Below are 15,851 nucleotides of genomic sequence, written 5' to 3' on the forward strand. Positions count from 1 at the left end.
AAAATCTGTTAAATTTCATGGAGTGTATGTACAGTATGTTACATCACTGTATTTGTCATTAAATTTCTCATTCTAAAATTGAAACCAAGTAGACTCAAGGGTGAGAAAGGCAAAAAGAGACAAGATACCTTTGCAGGTGAATCCAAGTTAAATACAATGCTTCACAGGCTGACTCATTTTAGCTGACCTGCTTTTTAATTCCAACTGAAATGATTACAGGTAAACAGGAGAGCTGCAATTTCTAAAAGTTGGCCCTGACTACTTCTCTGAGCGCCATAATAAGCTTCTCAGTAACTAGGCATCCCCTCATAGCTGAGCCACTCTGAACCCACCTGGGCTGTCCATGCAACCTACTTGGGTCAAGATAATATATTAATACTTATTGTACATCACAACTTCACAGTATGTTCTGTTGACACAAATAGAGCAGAGAAGCATGACATCACAGGGTCCCCGGCTTTGCTGGGCTTTCAGTCTGACAGAAAGGCAGAGCCCACTCATCAGGAACAGCTGGGCCCTAATTAATTGCCAAGCTGTCTGGTCTAATGAGAGTGAGGGACGGCATTCCAGGCCGAGCCCTGAGTGCTCCCTTTGCTTGATGGTGGCAGCTCAATTTCTTGAATCTGGACAGTATCTCGACTATGACTAATTCCAGCTTAACAAGAAGGGTGTTGTCTCTAGAATGAATGTAACAGGAAAGCAGAAAAGCATAAAAACGGGGTGAACAGGAAGCTTGCCCTACTCAAGTAGGAGGTTCATGGAAGCTCAGCTCAACTCTCATTATTGGTGAATTGGTGCAATCTTTTCTGGAGAGCAAATATCCAACAAAATTTTAAATGTACATATTTCATAACCTAGCAATTATACTTCTAGGAACTTATTCCACAGATATACAGCCACAAGGACATAAATGTGTGTATCATTGCAGCAATGCTTGTAGGAAAGAAAACAAAAACAAACAAACAAAAACACATATATAACCCCACACAGGAACCTGGCTAAAAAGAATAATGTGCAACTATATTTTAAAACGTGGTAGTGGTGTGTGCTTTTAGGTTGATATATTGTTAAATGAGAAAAGCAAGTTAAAGTAGGCACAATATTTACCCATTTATGGTTTCAGTAAAAGACTATGCATATATATGTCATGGATAGAAAATTTCAGAATTACACAAAAAACTGTTAATGGTAATCCCCTAGGAGCTTGACCCTCTGGTAGGCGGGGAGCAGATTTTTATGCTCAACTTTATACCTTTCTGCACTGTTTTAATTTTTTGACTGTGGATGTATTTTATAAACAAAGCAACAAAAGTAAAACGAGAAAGAGACTATGTCACGTCCTATGTAAATTTATCCTGTTACCAGCACTTCCCTTTCAGCCTTCCCTCTTGGCACCTCTCTAGCGTCTCGTATTTATAATGGTTATTAGCAGCCTGGTAGTGAGATAGGCTTGTGTAGGCTCCAGTGGAAAAGATTTCTACTTCATCTCTGGGCTGAGGTGTTAAGAGGAAGCTAAAATTCAGCACTGGGCACATCTCTGAAATTGCTTATAAAGCAATTTATAAACATCCTAAGCTAGCCCTGTGGACTTTTCTCAAGGTCCATTCACCACTGATCGTCTACCCCATCCCCAAATATATAAGAAAGCTCTACCTTGGAGGGCTTGTACCCAAACAGCATTACAACAGCAATTTTAAAGTCCTCTCTGCTGAGATAGCCTTTGTGATCTTCATCACATGCCTTAAATACCTGAAGAACATTAAATAGCTTTAGTTAATTACACAGAAACTGTTTCTTCTTATTTTTATTACTAGTTTATATAATTTGGACCTCGAAAATCTAAAACTTGGCCCAGCGGTAGAGTATGAAAATAGAATTTCATTATCCCAATATTAATTCTCAAGAAAAATCAAAGATGGACTAAAATCTTCTTAAAGATGGGCTGAAATTTCCCTCAAGAAAGTAAAACCAGTTAATCGCTAGGATGACGCAAATTAATTCACTTAGACCACCGAGATAAATTCTACCCAAAATTCAGTCCTGGAGTTAGGAAGGTGAGGCAAAGGGGCTGGCTTTGAAAGGCGGGAGGAGAGATGCAGATTCGTGGTTACCATTAATAGACTATGTAGAGGGAAAGGAGAAGGAACTTGGAGGTAGCCGTAGTCCTGGACGGGGAGCCAGGAGCCCTGCAGCTCCAGGATCAGTCATTAACCACAACCCTTTGGTCAGGTAGCCCAGGTCTTATCCGTACAACCCGGCAGAGAGAGACCCAGGAGCGGGGGAGAAAGCGAGAGGCCCAGGGCAAGCTGAAGAGTCCGAGGCTCAGTCGCCCTCCGGACACCTACTTCCACCCACATCCTGTGTTCCGAGGGACTGGCTTCCCACGTCCGCGACCTGGCTCTGGCCTCGGAGAAGAACATCGCGACTGCAACAACCGAACCCCAGCACCCCAAACACTGCCCACTGCTGCCCCGGCCTGGCTCGCAGCCTAACGCGGCCACGCCCGCCGCGGCTCAGGAAGCCGAACTTCACCGCGCAACTCCGTCGTCTCCTCCCATTGGACAACCTGCCAGCCCACTCGCGTTAATCCCGCAGGGCTATTGGCCAGAGCCTTTGTTTAATCAAGTTTCCTAGGAGCCGCCCTGGCAGTGAGGCGCCCAGGCCTGCCCCCAGCACTTGGCTCCGCCCCCTCTGTCCCCTTTACTAGTTGCGTGTGGCCGGAAATCCAAGCGCTTCTAGGTGCTGGTTCAATGCCTGGTTCATGATTTATTTCATTCTCTCCCTCCATCTTGCAGTAAGTTACTTTTAATCATTTAGATCTATGACACTATGCTAAACATCATTGGAGACAAAAAGAGTGTGAACAAACATAAAGACAACCAAACGAAAAGAGCCAAGTCCGGGATTCTCGTTCAGATCAGCAAGTCATTGAGATCGAGCTCCCAGGGTAGCTACTACATCTGCTCTGTCCTCCAGATAACCCCAGCACCTAGCACTGTACATGGCACAAAGTAGATCTTCAATGAACGAACGAAACGAGCCGTTATGTTTACACAAATGTATTTCACTCAGTCCTCTGGAAGACATGCCTAGTTTGAGGGAGATTCCAAGAATAAATACCACAAATAGCACAGAGCCCAAATCCCACAGCAAACATCCTTATTGAAGGCAAGGACTGTGGGGCGAGTTCCGTTTCTCAGAAGATTTTAAAAGAACGCAACTGTTTCGAAGAAGGAACAGACATTCGAAGTTCTGAGTCCGGTGGGAACTCATTTAACATTTTATTTTACAGCAGATTTCAAAGTCTGCACCCAGCCCTTCCCAGGACACAGGTCTCCTTGCAGCTGCCTTTATCCTAAGCGTATCCTCTCTCCACTTTAAACCAAACGCCGCTGCATGGAGTCCTGGGAGCTTGAGCCATGAGAATTCCGTAAAGAGGGTGAGTCTTGCTCGTAGTTAACTAGAGAGAAGTTAGGGGACGCCTTTCTGGTTCGCCATTCGTTTTAAGAAGTCTCCAGGAGGTCAGTCAAGAGCTAGGGGAGACGAGGTCTCCCGAGCCCCGTCCTGGGTAGACACCCGGCGGGCTTTAGGACCCAGCGGTGCGCTCCCCGGAAGGGGAAGGGGCCGGACCTCGAGCCCCGCGACGCTGCCCCGAGGGTTTCAACTGCGCGCAGGCGCGGCGGCCGCCGAAGGGGCGGGATCCGAGGCGAGCGTGAGTTCGGTGCGCCTCAGGTACGTGTTGGGCGGCAGCGGGCGCGGAGTCGGTGCGGTCTCTCGAGGGCTGCGATCGGGCCCGGGAACCTGCTCCTGACCGGTCGCGGTTCGCGGGCTGCTGGGGTCCTGCAGGGCTGGAGGCGGACCGCGAGGAAGCGGCGCGGCTGGGAAGACGGGGCAGGGTCGCCTCGGCCCCTGGGCCTCGGTTTCCTCCGATCACAGCGTCTCAGGGGGCGCGCACAGGCGCCGCGGAGACCTGTGTCCTGCCTGGGCGCGGCGCTAGGGGCCCCTGCTGGGGTTTTTATTCCCAGACCTAAGCTTACAGGTGCGTGGTCCCAGAAAGTGAGTAGGAAGTCCCAGAAAGTGAGTAGGAAAGCGCCCACCACGTGCCAGACGCTTAAGCTTTCTGTGCTTGGTTTCTCAGTATAGGAGGACGGTCACGGTACGTAGTATAGAGTTGTCCTGAGGGTGAAGCGAGTTTACACCCGATGAGGCCCTTCGAATCGTGCCTGGCCGGCCCCAGATGATCGCACAGTAAGGTTGGCAGCTGCTGTTATCACTTCCTCACCTTCCGAATCGGCTCCCGTCGAACGCCTTCAGCAAGAGCCCTCTCACTTCGTCTCCAAACCGTTCTCCACAGAGTTGGAGCGCACACAGTTGTATTAAAAAGGCAAATCGAAGGCCGGGCGCGTTGACTCACGCCTGTCATCCCAGCACTTTGGGAGGCCGAGGCGGGTGAATCACTTGAGGTTAGGAGTTCGAGATCAGCCTGGCCAACATGGTGAAACCCCGTCTGTACAAAAATTAGCCGAGCATGATGGCGGGTGCCTGTAATTCCAGCTCCTCAGGAGGCTAAGGTGGGAGAATTGCTTGAACCTGGGAGGCGGAGGTTGGAGTGAGCCGAGATTGTGCCATTGCACTCCAGCCTGAGTGGCAGAGCGAGACTCTGTCTCAAAAAAAAATAAATGCAATTCGGATTCCCCTTCTTCTTAAAGCCCTAAGTGAGACCCCATTGTTCATAGCATAAAATCCAATTTCTTTAATGGGTCTTCTCCCCTCACCCCCTTCATCGTGGACCGTTGCCTGCCTTGCCTAAGTCCTTTTTTATGATCTCTTTCCCATCTCTGCAGGCTGGGTACCCTCTAGTTGGAATGCTCTGCACCCCATCATTTAGACAGCAGGTTCCTTTTGGCCCTCTGGGTCTCATTTATATGTTACTTCTTCAGCATATTCCCAAGATCACCCCTATTTCTCTGTCTCATACTTGTAATGAATGTCTAACTCATCTTGGCTATTAAAATTTTTATATGTGGGTCTGTCTCTTCTGCCCTGAAATTATGCTCTGCTAGGATAGAAACTATATTGTTAAGGCCTCATTCCCAGTTTTCGGTACATAATGACTGCCCAGTAAGTTGTTGAATGAATGCACTCCAGGGGGTAAGCCTGATAACCATTTTACAGACTAAAAAACTGAGGCTCAGCAGTTAACTAACCTGCCCGAGTGCACATTTACTCCCTAGTCATGGCTGGGTTTGAGACAGGGCCCATGCTGCCTTTGGCCACACAGGAACTCAACTGAGGAGCCTGGCTCCCGGGCCCACCTGATGGTTTTTAAGCTCCATGAGAAGGAGCAACTGGAGGTGAAAGAGAAATGCCCCAGCTGGGTCTGGTATAGTGGGGAGTGAGGAAATAGCAGCTCTAAATTGAGTACCTTTCATATCCACAACATGTTTTAAAGTCCTTAATAAAAGCACTAGCAGTGTCCTGAGCTAGCGTTTGGTGGGAAAATTTCTTTAGATTTTTCATGTTAGTACAGTGTTTGCCAAATTTCAATCACACTCACCTGCCTTCTCCCCAGTTTGTTTTATTCCCTTAACACATATGACACGGGATTTTTTTCAGGGCCGCTTCGCCAGCTGGAGACCTCCAGCCCTGGGCTGGCCGCAGGAGGTGCCCTGCCCACTCAGCCTGGCATTGTGCGTTTGGCTTTCCTCCTGGCCCAGATCCCGTGGCCACTATGCACGCTCAGCCTGCAAGGAGTGGGTGAATGAGTGAGCCTGGAGGCCTGGATGGCTGTTCCAAGTGCTGGCCCAGGCACAGACTCCATGCAGGACTGTGGATGGCCTGGGCGTGTGGCAAGTGACTCTGGCATCAGACTCTGGTGTCCAGATGAGGGGGATGTGGTGGTGCCCGAACACTTGGAGACGCCAGGCAAATAGGGATGTATTAACAGCTCTTTTAGTCCCGCCATCTGCAGCCCAGTAAATGGAGGTGTGTGGCAGCCAGTGGTTCCCTCTCCCATTGTTCCACCAGCGGAACAGAGTGCTGCTACAGGGCTATAGCTCTATTTGCACTTGCTGTTTAGCAGGTCCCAGTTTCTTGTCCTGCGTCCAATAATAATAAGGTTAGGGTGACAACCAAAGGGGAGAAGGGGGGAGATGAGTTTTATTGAGTGATGAAACAGTTCTCAGCAGAGAGGGGACCCCAAGTGGGTGTCCCCTGTCCCCACCCAAAGGTGGGCAGTTCCCCAGTGTGGCTGAGTCTGGGGCTTTCATGGGCTCAGAATGGGGGAGTGTGTGCTGATCGGTTTGTAAATATGCAAAAAAGGCTAAAACAAAGGCACTACCCAAAGGTGGGCTTGACAATGTAAAAAACGAATTACGGAAGGGTAGGTGTATGTAAAGTAGGTGAAGGGTGGGGATTAATTAGAGGAAGCCGTGCCAAGTGGGAAGAGAGGTTATCAATCCGGTCTGTGGATTTATCCAAGACTTGTAGCTTGGCTTTCAGGCTTTAAACTGTCTTTGGTTTGCAGGTGGGGTTTTAATGAGGCTCTGCCCCTATCTGCCTAGGGATGTGTCTGCCTCCTGCTGCTATCACGTGGACTATCGTATACTTAATATTTTTGTTTGAATCCAATCATTCTTTTACATAAACTTTATTTTGCTATTTCAAATATAACATAGCCATCAGATACCTTCTGTTGATGGTAAACAAAATTGTTGGTGCCTGCAGAAGAGCCCAAACCCTGCTGTTTGTTCCAAATCAAGATTAAAAGCATTTCTACAACACTGCAACTTTCTTCTTGATTTAACAGGGAGTTGGATTGGACGGGAAGGGGAGGTACTTTCATAATGTCAGGTCCCAATCCCACTTTAGGAAACACTGTGCCGTCCTGACTGAGTGCCAGGATTCAGCATCAACACAGCTGTGTTGTATTCTCTGACTCTTCCGGTACCACTTACCAAAAGTGTGACTTTAGATTTATGCTGTACCAAGCACTGCCCAGGCAGGGAAGACAGATGATAAACAATGGAAGGAAAGCTCTTGGGTTCTACATTTGTTAAAACTGTATGACTTGATTACAAAGCACTCTGGAATGCTGGGCACCAGAGCCTGTACGAGGGAAGTAAATTCTGTTACTGGTGACCATCCAGTTATCCAAAGTAAAAATTTAATATTGGTGCTTACCAGCAGTTCTTTTCCAGCTGGGCGCGAGCCTTGATTTCATAAAGAGTTTGGTAAGCTGCTACACTTAACAGTAAGACAATTTTATTAGTGTATTGCACTAAATTGTAACTGAACAAATTGTATTGGGTTGTCTTTAATAAACGACTCAGGCATATTTTTGAATGTCAGCAGGTCCAAAACTTTATGTATAGAGCAGAACCTCAAAAAAGACTTTGTTCTCTAGAAAATGTCTTTTTTTAAAGCTTTGTTCTATTTTTTACCCACTTGTCCTACTTTGTTGGAGGGAATTCCACTTCCATATGGTTTTAGAAAATGTAGATAATGATAAAACTAAAAAACCTTTGAAATTCTCCAAATAATTCACAGAGTTGCTAAGAATTTTACCTACAGAATTCTCAGGGTTTGGGAATTCCATTTTATTTATATAATGCAGGCAACCATATTTGTTATGGTAGCCTCTTAAGATTCTGCAAACTGCTTCTAAGAGTGGAAGCTAAATCCTTTCTCATCAAAAACTGAGACCTGCTAACCGCGTTGGTTTAGAACTGTTTTAGAATTCAAAGGAAGCTAGAGCTGACATTCAGAGAGTGGTTTTTCCTAAGGTGGTTCTTTTGTCCCTAAATAACTTTAAAGTCACAAAACTGTAGCCAGTGAAATAGTTTCTTCAAAGTGAATTGGAGCAGCTTAAATACCTCTATCCAGCAACTTCTAGACTCTAGAACACTAGAGGAACCTAAGGTTTTGTGGGGTTTTTTTAAATACCGGAAGGATTAAAAACATTTAAGGAAACACCTCTGAGCTGCTTAAGTAGGTGTTGAGTAGTAAATCAATCTGAATCTCTTTCATAGAGGAAACTGGGCACTCAGACCCCTTTAACCATGACAATACAGTTCTACAAACCTGGTTATCTAGTTTCTTAACCCTTAGCAGATGAGAAACAATTTAGGGAAAATATATCTATGCTATGAGTTTTAATAAACCCCTTGAAGTGGGCTGGACAGAGTGTAGAAATGAACAGAAACTTGTAGAAAGCAGATATGAAGGCTCAAAAGAGCCAGACAGCCAGGTCACTATTCCAGAAGCAAGTGGCCCCAGCCCTGTCTGCTGTCCGTCAGGCTTTGGCTGTGAGATAGTGTATTCATGCCGGATGGGTAATAGTGACCCTGAGCCATGTAGAATGGGCCAGATAATTGTCTTGATGCATTCTTGCATAAAAGCTCCTCAAAATGTGTAACTTACAGAAGGCTTGCTTGACTTGACTGGTAGTTAATTGAAGAAGGTTAAGAGAGACATTGTGAAAAGAGATAGATACCTTTAAAGTATTTCCAACCCTCCACCCCCTGCTGTGTCCACTGAAAAATCATGAGATGTATACATTTAGAAAGGAGAGCTTAGTTCTTGTAAAGGGATACAGCCTGCAGTGTGGCCTGACAGGCTAGGAAGCACAGCCTCAGGCAGAGACCTTTAATGGCATCCCAGGGAGGAGAGGGTAGAACAGGGATTTATGCTGAATGGGATGGCCAAGTATACATATTCAATAGGTGTGGGAGGAGCTATGAATATTCGCCAAGGGGGGCACATGTGCATGCGTAATGAGCAAGCGTGCGTGCTTCGTGCATCATATGTTCACTTTGGGATGGAAACTTAACATTTGAATGATTTACAATTAGGCACTCTGTCAAAAGGTGAAGGAGGGACATGAAGGCACTCAGTGCTCAGCCTCTGAGGACTGGTCAGAACCAGTCTGTGGTTTCTTTTCAGGAGAAAGTTACTGAAGTTGGTTCATTGTCCAATGACAGCTGCAGTGATGGCCTGTGGAACCAGGGGTGTCAGTTAGCCAAGCATCTGGCAGTAGGTGAGCTGCAATTGTTTAGATATTACTTATCTCCAGGCCAGTGCTTGTTTAGCTGCTAAAGAAAAAAGAACCTTGTGGCAGGTAGAACGTAGTTTATTCTTTAAGGGTAGCAATGTGGGATTAACCCTTGCTTGGCATGGCCCTAGGTCTTGTTTATGATTTGGTGTCATATTGTCACAGAATCTATTCTGCCAGTCTTATGATCTCTGGTCAGTTGTGTTTAAACCGCAGAAGGGAGGGGATATAACAGGCATGTCTGAGCTCCCATCCCACCATGGCCTGGAACTCAGTTTTTAAGGTTTCTCTGGGGTCCCCTTGGCCAAGATTTTTATTTTTAGTTCTCATCTAGAGACACATGCATATGTATTCATTTGCAAAATTTTTGATGTAGAATAATGTAGAATTCTCTTTTGGGGGGAATGTAGGTTTTGTGAAGGGAGTGTCACCATCTTGGTTTACCCCAGTCAATGCATCTTTTTCAGCCTCTTTAAAATGGCAAAAACTTAAAGATACTGTTAATCTGAGTACAGACTATTGAGTTTTGTAATTTTCCCCCGGGTCGTGTGCTAAAATGTTAAAAGTATCACTTTGAGGAACTGTTCTTTAGCTATCTGGAAAGTCGACTTAGATAGTCCTTTACCATTGAATTGACGAGATTTTGTAGGTAACACCGAAAGTGACTGTTTCGTGTACTTTCCTCTTCTCAGAACAAGAAAGTAGAATTTAACTATGTGGCTTAAAAAATAAAAGTGTGTTCCTCAGTATAAGTTATTTCTGTGCAGGTTTTAGTAGATTTATGATGTGGCCAATAGGATAATTGTATCTTGAGTTAGTTGGGTCCTCATGGAAGTAGTGTAAATAACGTACATACCTAAGTGGTCATTTGACATTCCTCTTGAAGACTTTGTTAAGCTTTATGGTAAATGGGTTGTCTTTTGGGAAGTAAGACATACATAATCACTGAAGTCCTGTGGGTGTCTGTACTTGGGTGAAGGCCAGGTTTGTAAATTCCAATTTGACCTTAAGCATTGAACATAGATTAACCCCAAATGCTTGTTGGAAGCTTCAGGGTCAAGAATGAATGTTTTATTTTGGAGTTTGTCTTGATGCCTTCTTCAACCCCCTTTCCTAGGATATCTAAGAACAAAGTTTAGATTGAAAGACAAGGCTGGGCATGGTGGCTCATACTTGTAATTCCAGCACTTTGGAAGGCCGAGGTGGGTGGATCTCTTGAGTCCAGGAGTTCAAGGTTAGCCTGGGCAACAATGGTGAAACCCTGTCTCTACCAAAAAAAAGAAAAAAAAATTAGCCAGACGTGGTGGTGTCCGCCTGTAGTTCCAGCTATTCCAGAGGATGAGGCAGGAGGATTGCTTGAGCCCAGGAGGCAAAGGTTGCAGTCAGCTGAGATTGAACCACTGTACCACTCCAGCCTGGGTGACAGAGTGAGACCCTGTTTCAAAAAAAAGAAGGAAAACAAAGGGAAGAAGAAAGAAAGGTGACCAGGACTTTTGCTTGTAATTTGGCAGAATCTGATAGTGGATTCTGGTAATGTGCTTATAAACACCCAAAAAGCAGCTGATGGTAGGTGGTCAGCCTCTGGAAGGTGTCAGCTCATCTGATAGGGAAGTTGAGAGCAATGAAGTTATTTTGCCAATGCCCTGATGAATGGGAAATGCTGACGTTTCCACTTTCCATTTCCAGGAGTATAATGTCTCAGGAAGGCGATTATGGGAGGTGGACCATATCCAGTAGTGATGAAAGTGAGGAAGAAAAGCCAAAACCAGACAAGCCGTCTACCTCTTCTCTGCAAGGAGCAGCAAATGAGCCCAGGTATACCTGTTCCGAGGCCCGGAAAGCCGCACACAAGAGGAAAATGTCACCTGTGAAATTCAGCGATACAGATTCAGTTTTACCTCCCAAAAGGCAGAAAAGCGGTTCCCAGGAGGACCTAGGCTGGTGTCTGTCCAGCAGTGATGATGAGCTACAGCCAGAAATGCTGCAGAAGCAGGCTGAGAAAGTGGTGATCAAAGAGGAGAAAGACATCTCAGCTCCCAGTGACGGCACTGCCCAAAGAACTGAAAATCATGGCCCTCCCACCTGCCACAGGCTCAAAGAGGAGGAAGAGTATGAGACATCAGGGGAGGGCCAGGACATTTGGGACATGCTGGATAAAGGGAACCCCTTCCAGTTTTACCTCACTAGAGTCTCCGGAGTTAAGCCGAAGTATAACTCCGGAGCCCTCCACATCAAGGGTAAGAGGATGCTGGTTGTCAAGGAGCTGTTGAATTGCCCTTGAGAGTCTCTCCTCCATGAAACAAGGAGGGCAGCCTAGAATGATTTCTGAGAACTCTTCTTTGTGTTCTTAACTACTTTCAGGAAAAGAATTCTTGATAGGCAAGTGCATTAGTATGACAGCAGACTGTTTACTTAACTCAGGCAGAGCGTGTGTTCTCAAAACCTTGTAGCTCAACCCCTTGTATCACTTAGCACCATGTTTAGCATTATTTAACTTTTTTTTTTTTTTTGAGACTGAGTCTGGCTCTGTCGCCCAGGCTGGAGTGCAGTGGCCGGATCTCAGCTCACTGCAAGCTCCGCCTCCCGGGTTTACGCCATTCTCCTGCCTCAGCCTCCCGAGTAGCGGGGACCACAGGCGCCCGCCACTTCGCCCGGCTAGTTTTTTGTATTTTTTAGTAGAGATGGGGTTTCACCGTGTTAGCCAGGATGGTCTCGATCTCCTGACCTCGTGATCTGCCCGTCTCGGCCTCCCAAAGTGCTGGGATTACAGGCTTGAGCCACCGCGCCCGGCCTATTTAACTTTTTAAGATTAAGCTTGATGAGTAACAGTTTATCAACAAGGTAGCAAATACTTGACAACAGTAATGGTTCTCCATGGGCCCTGGACCAGCAGCCTCAGCATCACCTGAAACTTGTTAAAATGCAAATTCTCAGGCTCCATTCCAGATTCATTAAATCAGACTGAGGGTGAGACCGTGCAAGCTGTGTTTTCAGGAGCCCATCAGGGGATTCTACTGCCCATTCAGGTTTGAGAACCACTGCTTAAAAGCCTGGGTTTGGTTCCTGGTGAAGAAGAAGAAGGAAAAAAACAGTGCCTGAGTACAAATAGATGTTTCAGTTATGGATCAAAAGATGGCCTTAGTTTACTCTCCTTCTTCCTCAGGGAGCATTTGCAGGGGGAATACCGGGAGCTCTAGAATCTGCTTTCCAGCCTTGCCACTCATTTGCCATATGGATTGTTAACACAGGACCTAACGTTCTCTGAATTTCAGTTTGCTCATCTTTAAACTGGAAATGCAGAAAAATGGGAGCAAATACATGAAGTGACCGGTGTAATATATTCACATGGCAAATACACACAGTAAACAGTATTACCCTTATTTCAGATTTTTTTCCGGTCCCATATTTAAGAATAGTAATGTTAACTGTCGCTAGTGTTTTTTTTTTTTAATATATATCCAGTATATAACTGTATATTATGTGTGATGTATACATGTTGGAGTATTCCATACTGTAGAGTGTTCTACAGGTTGTTTTCTTTTTGAGAATCTCTTATCTTGGTACTTTGTCAAGTTTTTTGTTTGTTTGAGACAGATTGACAAATACTTAGAGAATTTTGCCAAGTTTTGCTCTACATAATAAAATAACTGGCTATTGGCACCAAGATATTGTGGTAACATGTCATGGAGCTCTTATATATATTTTCTCCTTTAATCCTTATGACAGTCTTATGAGTAGATGTTACAATTGTCTTCCTTGGATAAGTGATGGATCTGCAGTTTAGAAAAGTGCCCAAGGTCATAGAGCTGGTAATGACATTCTGGCATCAGAATCCATGCTGTTTGCTATAGCACTCTACCATGTGCCATAATTGTAGATGGTTTAGAAGATCTCATGGAGGAAGGGGGACTTCAAAAGGCCCTTGGAAGATGGGTAAAATTTAGAAGGGTAGAAATACGTGCTGGTGGGGGCAAAATGGAAGAATATTTGCAGTTTATGTCTGCAACTCTCCCAATAAGGTAGAAACTTCCTTACGATTTTTTTGTTCTCTGAAAATCTTTCTACCCCAGCATCTAGCTCAATGTCCAGAAGATAGGAGGCACTCAGTAAATATTTGCCAAATGAATGAGCCCAGTCTTAATTCTCAGAGGTAGTTTAGTGGGTTTGAGCGAAGGTGCTGGAGCCCGACAGCCTAGGTGCAAACCCCAACTCTACCCCTTCCTAGCTGTGTGTGTGTGGGCAGCCTCCTAAGGAGGCTTCTCCTCTATAAAATGGGAATAACAGACCCCATCTAGAAAATGGATATAAGGAGTAAGTAATACATGGGAAGTGCCAAGAATGCTGCTTGGCACCTAACAGGTCTCCGCAGGTGTGGCTGTTGTAATGGAAGGTCATGATGATCGTGTACTTTCTCTCGTGGTGTGGTTTGAGAAGTGAGCTTTCCAACCTATCTGATGTAAAGCTTGGGTGGGTATAAAGTGGGACTTCCCTAGAGATGACCAGGAACACCAGGAATGTGAGTTTAGAATTGTGGGTGCCTCTGTCCTTTCGTTCACAGGCCGCAACTGCTTTCCAGTCTTTCTGGAAAGTCCTTCTAAACTGTCCAGGTTTATAAAATCTTTTTAGAAAGTTTTTCTAGTCTTGAGTTGGGAGGTTTCCTAGAGAGGGACTTGAATGGGTACTTGGAGGAGGTAGAAGTTCAGAGATCTGAAAAGAATATGTATCATTATTGTCCATATTGAGTTTCTAAAATTGATCAGTCATTCAGTACTGAAGTTGTAGATTTTAATTTTGCATTGTTTTATAAAAGAATATATGATAAACATTAAATACTGTAGGGAAAATTTTTTTTAGTTTTATGGAACATTACAGTCTGACTTTGTAGACTTTGTATTTAGCTTACTGTGTTCTGAGTCAGATCTTGATTGTCAGTGACTGTTGAATGAGTTGGTAGTGATTATTACGACTAGAGGATTTTTGCAAGTGTGAATTTAATTTATGTTTTGTCTTCTCAGATATTTTATCTCCTTTATTTGGGACGCTTGTTTCTTCAGCTCAGGTAAGTATACCTTTAAACTGTTTTTTCTTTGGGTGAAAGTAGACAGGTAATTAAACAACTCCATAAGAAAATATGAGAGGTGCAGTTTGGGGGTCTCAGTCCCGTTCAGAGACCGAGATGGCACATATCGGGAGGCTGGCTCAAGTGCCACAGTAATGGGATCCATGGCCATCAACAGAATGGGGATGTCACTATCAGGAGAGCATCTGACTCAGTCAGGCTCCACTGGCCAAGATGTCACTTTGGACATTCCAGCTTGAAAGACTAGAGTGGGACACTGATTAACTCATGGGACTGAGTTAACTCTGGTGCAGAGTGGGGAGGTATGGATAGAGTAGTGAAGGCCAAGTCAAGTTTGATTTGATTTAGAAAAATGTGCATTTTCATGTTCAATGGCTCCTTCCTGACTGAGCTGGTCCCTTGGTCTTGATAAATCATGTAATGCTCCAGACCCGCGAGTAAATGGTCCAAACAAAAGGGCCCTGTCCCTGAAGAAAGCCAAGCTTCCTTTACATTTGGTTTGGCATCAAAAGTTCTGGTTTCCATTTGGAAGGTGGGGAGCATTTGCAAATGCCCTGTTAGCTCAATTGAGCTACTAAGTCCAGGATTACCCAGATGTGGGGAGGAGCCTCCACGGGTAAGACCAGTACAGAACTTGCATTTAAGATTTAATTGTTAGAAGCCTAGTGAATGTCTGGTCCCAGGTGGCTGTGTACAAAGCTAGCTAATAAGTTAGCCTGAAAGGAAACGTTCTTTTCTGAAAGTCCTGGGATATTTTTCTCCAGTATCTGTCTTTTTATAATCACCTAGGGGAAAAGGGGTAAATTTATAAGTCCTTTTATTTAAATTAATCTCAGGGCCATTAGACATAATGTAATAACACCCTGCAGACAAGTACAGATGCTGCCAACACATGCAGAGATAATTTCCTGGGAACCTGTTATCTCATGTACTTGGCTCCATTTAGGTTCTTTTAACCATGCATTTAAGATAAATTGTAGGTTTATTAGTATTGCAGCATAACCCTCCAGGTTTATAAATAATACATGTAATGTATCACTATTTTAAAGTTTCCTTAAATGTAATAACCAAATAATTATCCTTATGAACTGTTTGGCAAAATTACCCATGGCTTAGTTACTCTTCTTTTCTCCCATCTAGTTTAACTACTGCTTTGACGTGGATTGGCTCGTGAAACAGTATCCACCAGAATTCAGGTGAGTTCCACAGGGTGACAGACACCACCATAAACTGTAAGGGGGCTTTGACACCTAAGATTTGTATTTCTCAGGTGAAAGCCACCCATCTTTTTTTGAGTTTTTCTTTTGAAACCATTAAAATCATACAGACATTAAATTATATTGGGAAAACAGCATTCTTTGATCTATTTCATCCTACACATTGTTTTTACAGATTTTAGCATTTCCTCTGTGCTCTTTCAGGAAGTAGATAAGGACAGGCTTTAACTCAAATAACAGAACTTTATGTCCAGTCTTAATATGAAGGAAAATACCGTCTCCACATACCTTGTAGATCTGTGAACGTGCCAACATGCGGCCAGCGTGCCATGCTTTCTGTAGCACATCAATGCTGTTCTGTTTTGAGGATCCCTTTGTGTTTCTGAGATGAAGAAAGGAGGCTATACATATGGCCTTCCCTTATCTAGGCTCTGGAGGTGATGGATTTTTAGTTCTGCCTTCTGCCTGCACTTCATCAGCCTCATATTAGGCAATACAGACC

The 15,851-nt window shown here is 44.6% G+C and overlaps 2 protein-coding genes across 17 annotated transcripts in view; one reads left to right on the top strand and one right to left on the bottom strand.

Annotated features, from left to right (window-relative positions):
• EFCAB11 (EF-hand calcium binding domain 11) overlaps window positions 1-2,530 on the bottom strand; it is a 167,931-nt gene extending 165,401 nt beyond the window's left edge. For all 10 annotated transcript variants that reach the window (XM_065549213.2, XM_073998057.1, XM_065549212.2 and 7 more), the window contains exons 1-2: window positions 2,346-2,530; window positions 1,654-1,749 (exon numbers count right to left, since the gene is read on the bottom strand). In XM_065549213.2, the coding sequence (XP_065405285.1) occupies window positions 1,654-1,749; window positions 2,346-2,420 (171 nt within the window). In that variant the 5' untranslated portion in view covers window positions 2,421-2,530. The remainder of the gene's footprint in view (window positions 1-1,653; window positions 1,750-2,345) is intronic.
• A 1,158-nt stretch (window positions 2,531-3,688) lies between these two features.
• The window catches only part of TDP1 (tyrosyl-DNA phosphodiesterase 1), a 92,891-nt gene continuing 80,728 nt past the window's right edge, over window positions 3,689-15,851 (top strand). For 3 of the 7 annotated variants that reach the window (XM_015454107.4, XM_065549208.2, XM_073998055.1), the window contains exons 1-4: window positions 3,689-4,039; window positions 10,739-11,289; window positions 14,068-14,111; window positions 15,273-15,328. In XM_015454107.4, coding sequence (XP_015309593.3) covers window positions 10,746-11,289; window positions 14,068-14,111; window positions 15,273-15,328 — 644 coding nt within the window. In that variant the 5' untranslated portion in view covers window positions 3,689-4,039; window positions 10,739-10,745. Of the gene's footprint in view, window positions 4,040-8,938; window positions 9,038-10,738; window positions 11,290-14,067; window positions 14,112-15,272; window positions 15,329-15,851 lie in introns of those variants that run through there. The other 4 variants (XM_005562004.5, XM_065549207.2, XM_073998054.1 and 1 more) reach the window with 2 other exon arrangements.

This window comes from Macaca fascicularis, chromosome 7, assembly GCF_037993035.2.
Source record: "Macaca fascicularis isolate 582-1 chromosome 7, T2T-MFA8v1.1".
NCBI classification, from domain to species: Eukaryota; Metazoa; Chordata; class Mammalia; order Primates; family Cercopithecidae; genus Macaca; species Macaca fascicularis.